We start from the raw sequence: 5,918 nt of genomic DNA, 5'->3' as shown, positions 1-5,918 counted from the left end.
TTAGTTCACAGCGAAAGATTAGTTCACAGAAAGTGATTCGTTTGTAATGAAAGATTAGTTCACAGTCAAAGATTAGTTTGCAGAGAGTAATTCGTTCGTAGTGAAAGATTAGTTCACAGCGAAAGATTCGTTCACAGAAAGTGATTCGTTTGTAATGAAAGATTAGTTCACAGTCAAAGATTAGTTTGCAGAGAGTAATTCGTTCGTAGTGAAAGATTAGTTCACAGCGAAAGATTAGTTCACAGAGCGTGATTCGTTCATAGCGAAAGATTAGTTCACAGCGAAAGATTCGTTCACAGAAAGTGATTCGTTTGTACTGAAAGATTAGTTCACAGTCAAAGATTAGTTTGCAGAGAGTAATTCGTTCGTAGTGAAAGATTAGTTCACAGTGAAAGATTAGTTCGCAGAGAGTGATTTGTGAGTGATTCGTGAGTTCAATATGAACAAATCTTTCATTTGACTTGGGAGTCACGAGTCATATGAACGATGCACTCGCGCGCGACACATCACTATGGAAACCTGGATGGTTTAGGTAAGTTTGGATTGGACTCCTGACTCGCAAAATCCGACATCAATATTGGGTGAACCTGAGGCATAAAAAACATTATAATTAGTAAAGGTAACATTTTAATGTTTAATCATTACCAACAAAACTGTTAGAAATTTTAATATTATTATTACGCGTGGGGCTTTATTTTTTTGGTCATTATTAGATAAGAAAAATATCCTCGTAGATAGAAATTCAGACGGTGGCGACAATTCACCGGATGCCAACTGCTGCACATACAACAGAAGAAGAAATCTGAACGGAAGTTGGCTGGTGGAGGCCGAGCGAGTATTTTTCATGCGGCTTGTTTTAGTCAACACTGTTAAATTCTGGTTTTAGTCGCATCATTTGCGCAGCCGATTCGGTAAATATGTCGTCGGTTTTGTGTTTCAGAAAATATGTCAACGAGCGGCTGAGCGCCGCCGCTGAGGAGATATTAGGTGTTTTTGAAAAGACTATCGTTGTGTACGAAGAGGAGATCGACCGTCAGCGCAGACTACTGGATGTCGTCCTGAAACGACACGACAAAGGTTTGTAATATATATTACAATACGGCGATAAATTGTCTTATTTACAGGACTCGGATTGTTGGCTTAGTTCACTGCCTTGACTATGTTGTGGCCCAGTACATATGACTACCCAGTCACAGGCCTTCGAACCGTAGCGCACACTTGGACATGTTTTAGCAGGAGAAGCACAGGTGTTGGTGATGGCAAACAGCATGGACCCTGAAACCGAAGACGCCAAATGGAACTCAGTTGTCACCCGTGTGATTATTTACCAAGTGCTTTTCCAACTGTCCTCGTAAGATGTCTAACCTTGGGCCCAACATAGGAGCTGCACCTGTTATCACTCATTAGGAAAAATATATCAGTGCTTTACTAATCTTGACAATGTTTGTCATGTAAAATGTGAGAGATTCAAAATAAATTCTGCATTTGTTAAGCAGTTACGTTTTGCAAACCTGTCTAGTAATAATCCCAAAATCCCATCCAAAAATTAGTCTTGTTTACAAATAAAAATTCCTAAGTTTATGTAGAAGAGAAAACCCATTAGTGTTAATATAACAATTTGTTAGAGTAGTTGGGAGTTTAGTTAGAACAAATGAGTAGTAAAGCATTCTTCTGTCTTTCAGACCTCCCATATCCATCAACCACTAATGATGAAATTCTACTGGAAGCCCAGAAGCACTGTGACCAGAGGCGGAGCTCTACTCTCAACCAAGTGGAGGAACTATGCTCTGGTCAGCAGAAGGAGCCGTACATTTTACAGCAAGCAGCGGACATGTTTAAAATGAGGCCACCTCGAGAGAGCACTGACTTCAGCGTAGACCAGAATCTGCTCATGGGACATGACCAGACTCGAGGTGCTGCAGAAAAAGACCAACCGCTGCCCAGCATGGCAGTTATATCTGAGTCACAGGGCTCAGGTGTGTCCACACCGTACACCGACCACCACTTTGCACACAACTCACACCCATCTAACAGCCGCGAGCACGACAGCCGAAATCACGAGACTGCGAGTACTCATCAGACACCTGAACACAAACCTTTCAAATGTATGTTTTGCGCTGAAGAGTTTCTTGACTTCCTGAAGTTAAAAATGCACATAAGGAGCCACACCGGTGAAAAACATTTCACGCCAGAAACCTGTGGTAAACTGTTTCCACAGAAGCTGACCAAGCTGTTAATGTGTAGAGTTTGTGGAAAGGAGTTCAACTGTCAATCGAGCCACATCAACCACATGAAGACTCACTCGGGGGAGAAGCCGCACCAGTGCGCTACCTGCGGAAAAAGTTTCAGTCGAGTTGCCGACCTGAGGCGGCACACGAGAACTCACACGGGAGAGAAACCTTACAGCTGCATCTACTGTGGCAAGGAGTTTCCCTACCACTCATCGCTCACCAATCATGTGCGAGTGCACACAGGGGAGAAACCTTACAAATGTATGTGGTGTGGTAAAAGGTTTTCCCTCAGCACAACTTTGAAAATACACACTCGAGTCCACACGGGAGAAAAGCCCTATATGTGCAACCTGTGCGGAAGGAATTTTGCTCACAACACAGGACTAAGGTTACACAGAAGGGTTCATGCTGGTGAGACCAACATGGTCCCCTAAAACGTATGTTTCCACACAACAAGACTGCATTCTCCAGCTTGGTACAGAAAATACTTTATGGACTAAAGCCTCCATTTTGATGTGACATAATCAGAGATATGATAACTAACATGACATATTTTGAATGGTATTTGGGTTGAAGTTAGTTTGAATATATAGGTTTTTGAGCACTGTTAGTAAGTAGTGGGTAGAATCACAAAGAGCTAGACAACAAGTGAGGTCTTTCCCGTAGCATCAGCATCTTTATTAAACACTAGCCTAGAGAATTAGTTGTTTAAAAGTAAGATGCTCAATGTTTCCCAATTGATACCGGAAACCGACAAGTATCCAATCACTAAATACACAAAACCAACAATGTAATATTTCAAGCAATAATAAAGGGTTTTTTTTTTTTTGTTTTTTTTTTTTAAGAAATGTAATCCTGATTTAAAACCTCGCCAGACTAAAGACGGTATTTCTCGCAACTTTTTTATTTAAGAAATTGATGAATATTAAACTTTGACTGCACTGGGATAACCGTGTCATATAATGCAAAACGGCCTATAGTGTAAACGAATAAACAATATTTAACTTTGACTTAAGGCTATACAGAAGTTAAATGTATGGCTAATATTCCCCATATTTTTTTAAACCATTTTTTACTTTATCGCTGCTGAAACACACGAATGATTAGAAAACATCTGAGCTCCAATTCCTGGTTTCTGTGCCTTCGTGCTGGTTTTGACTGACGTTAGGCAACTGTTTTTTTTTTTTTTTTTTAACCGACTGAAGTCCCTGAATTTAATGTGAGTATATATGGCAAACTGTCGTTGTATTCCTCTGTCAGTGTAAAAAAAAAAAAAAAAAAAAAAGCTCTGTTTTAGCTCATATGCTAATTAGCGCTACTCGGGAGGGGGACTGAGGCTAGCAGTATAGAAACCGCTGCAATTATCGGTCAATTTAAGAGCTGGTGTTGTATAATTGAAATGAACACATTGTCGGCTTTTTTAAATTATTATTTATCCTATTTGATAATATAGTGCATCCCTCGTTAAAAAACATCGAACATCTGTGTTTAATGCGTTGTACGGTGGTCTGTCAGACTATTGTTCTGAATACCCTTTAATGATGCCATGGATATGAATACAACTTGTTTCTAATCAAATGGAGTGAAAATGCAGTTTAGTTGTGTGGAAATGTAACTTTAGTAAGAAAAGTTAATTGAAATTATGTTATTAGGTTATTTGCAGCAAAATCGATGATGGGGTGAAGCATGGGCATTTCCTTTACTGCACGTCTCTTGCTTTCACAACCTGTTTTTGGTTTTGGTTATCTGCCTCTCAAAGAAAAAAAAGAAAGAATCCCATAATAATAAAACAACAACAGAGTATGACTGTTTAATGTAAAGGCTGGTCATGTTAAAAGCATTAAAAATGTTCAGCTAATACTTATTTTGCGATTTATACTACAGTCGGACATTGGAGTTATTTGTGTGCTCCCGCAGTGACTCAGTGCAGGCTGTTGTGTTTGGATTTATTGCCTTAGTTTAAACCCTCGCTGCAGCCTTATTAAGTGACTTTAAAGTAAGTTTTCCGTTGTATCTGAAGCCGATTTCGGACACGCACTGAGGTCTGGAATTCTCCTGTATGTAAGAACATGTAGATCCATATGTTACTGTATGTTAGGCAGGACTTTTCCTGCCATCTCTGCTATTTCATTTAAATTTGAACCCAGTATTCCTAGTGATATGTGCACACGTGCTGGATAATTTACTGGAAGCGAATGGGTGAGAGTCCTGTCTCCTGCATGCTGAAACGAAGACTCAAGAATCTACATACTGTTTAAATGTGTCTGACTGGTCCCACTGCACTCATCATACATAAGCACGAATACCTGGACTTTTAGTTCTAAAAAAAAAACTCTCTTGAATATTTCCTTATACAAATGTGCTTTGACAGTAACCACATTGGCCTTAATTGTTAAACGCAACTCATCTCCGGTGTTACTGTACCACTTGAGGCTGAATGAGGCCAACGCTGTTCTCCTCAAAGTTCGTTTTTTTCTGCTGAATTATTCTGCTGCATGTTACTTTACCTTATCAGAATAATTGTGTGTAAGACTTTCATTAAATTTCTTCCTTAGTCTGCTGGATCTTTCACAGAGGCCAAATCAAATGTGAAGTTTTGAAACACACACACACCGGTTTAGAATGGTTATGGTTCAGGTTTCAACACTATTACTGGCACGTCATCTTCCGCTTAGTCCACACAGCTTCCATTCAGTTTCTGTAAGAAGTATACGTTTGTTACAAAGGTAGGTGTTAATGCTGTAATTGTTTATTCAGTATGACAACTGAATTCATATTTTTTGTGTGGGTTTTTTTTAAATAAAAAACTGATATCTTATGGTTTGTTTGGTCACTTGTTACAACTTATGGAGGTTATCAGTCATTGGAAGCCAATATTCTTCAGTATTGTTGATTTAATTCAAAATCAATCAATGTGGATATCTTAAATCTGATTTTATTAAAAAACACAAGGGTGAATAAAATTGTTTACATATCTGTCATTTTATTGTCCACTGCTTGTCCGAGGTTGGATTGGAGGATACCAATATAGCTCCTCTGTATTAATATAACTCCAGTTGTGAGTATATTGTTTTACATTTATATTTAAGATCATTTATGTTACTGATAAATTATTGTGTGACTTTTCCTTCCTGAGTTCAACCCTAGTTCTTTTTTATTTATTTACTTAAGCCTTTGAGAATAACAGAAAAATGGCATGTATTTCTTGATAGCGGCAGTAATTATTTGACACTGGTTTTGGAAGCAGTGGGTTACACCCTGAATGTGTTAAAATAATATATTTAATAAAAATACTTCTGCTTATCCACATCCTGTTTATACTGGAAAATATTTATAACGGGTCAATAAATCAACAAATCACTTTGTTTTGTTATAGTTTACGGTTATCGGTGAACTGAAAAGCTGTTTTGTGCAGCTTTCTTGAATGCATCATTTTACCTTTCACCTCTGAATTGTGCGTATCTTTGTTTACGGTTTACTTTGTTGGTTAGCTGTGCAACCAATTAATGTATCAATTAATATGGATACCGGATACCAGGTTTTACTTAATGAGGTGGTCAGTGGTGCTAAGTGCTAATTCCCCTTTAGCATAAAAGGAATGTCATCTTAATATGCGTTTTAATTTTTACTACTATACAGGGAGTGCAGAATTATTAGGCAAGTTGTATTTTTGAGGATTAATTTTAT

At 38.3% G+C, this 5,918-nt stretch overlaps 1 protein-coding gene across 1 annotated transcript; it reads left to right on the top strand.

The window, feature by feature from the left end:
- The first annotated feature begins 740 nt into the window (after window positions 1-740).
- LOC103396944 (zinc finger protein 420-like) lies at window positions 741-5,049 on the top strand. The gene is made up of 2 exons (XM_008335185.3): window positions 741-1,077; window positions 1,683-5,049. The coding sequence occupies exons 1-2, from the start codon at window positions 918-920 to the stop codon at window positions 2,663-2,665; spliced, it is 1,143 nt and encodes a 380-aa protein (XP_008333407.1). The 5' UTR covers window positions 741-917; the 3' UTR covers window positions 2,666-5,049.
- The last annotated feature ends 869 nt before the right edge of the window (window positions 5,050-5,918 follow it).

The sequence above is a fragment of the Cynoglossus semilaevis genome, chromosome W (genome assembly GCF_000523025.1).
Source record: "Cynoglossus semilaevis isolate Cse_v1.0 chromosome W, Cse_v1.0, whole genome shotgun sequence".
Classification (NCBI taxonomy): Eukaryota; Metazoa; Chordata; class Actinopteri; order Pleuronectiformes; family Cynoglossidae; genus Cynoglossus; species Cynoglossus semilaevis.
This window is presented reverse-complemented; position numbering and strand designations above follow the sequence as displayed.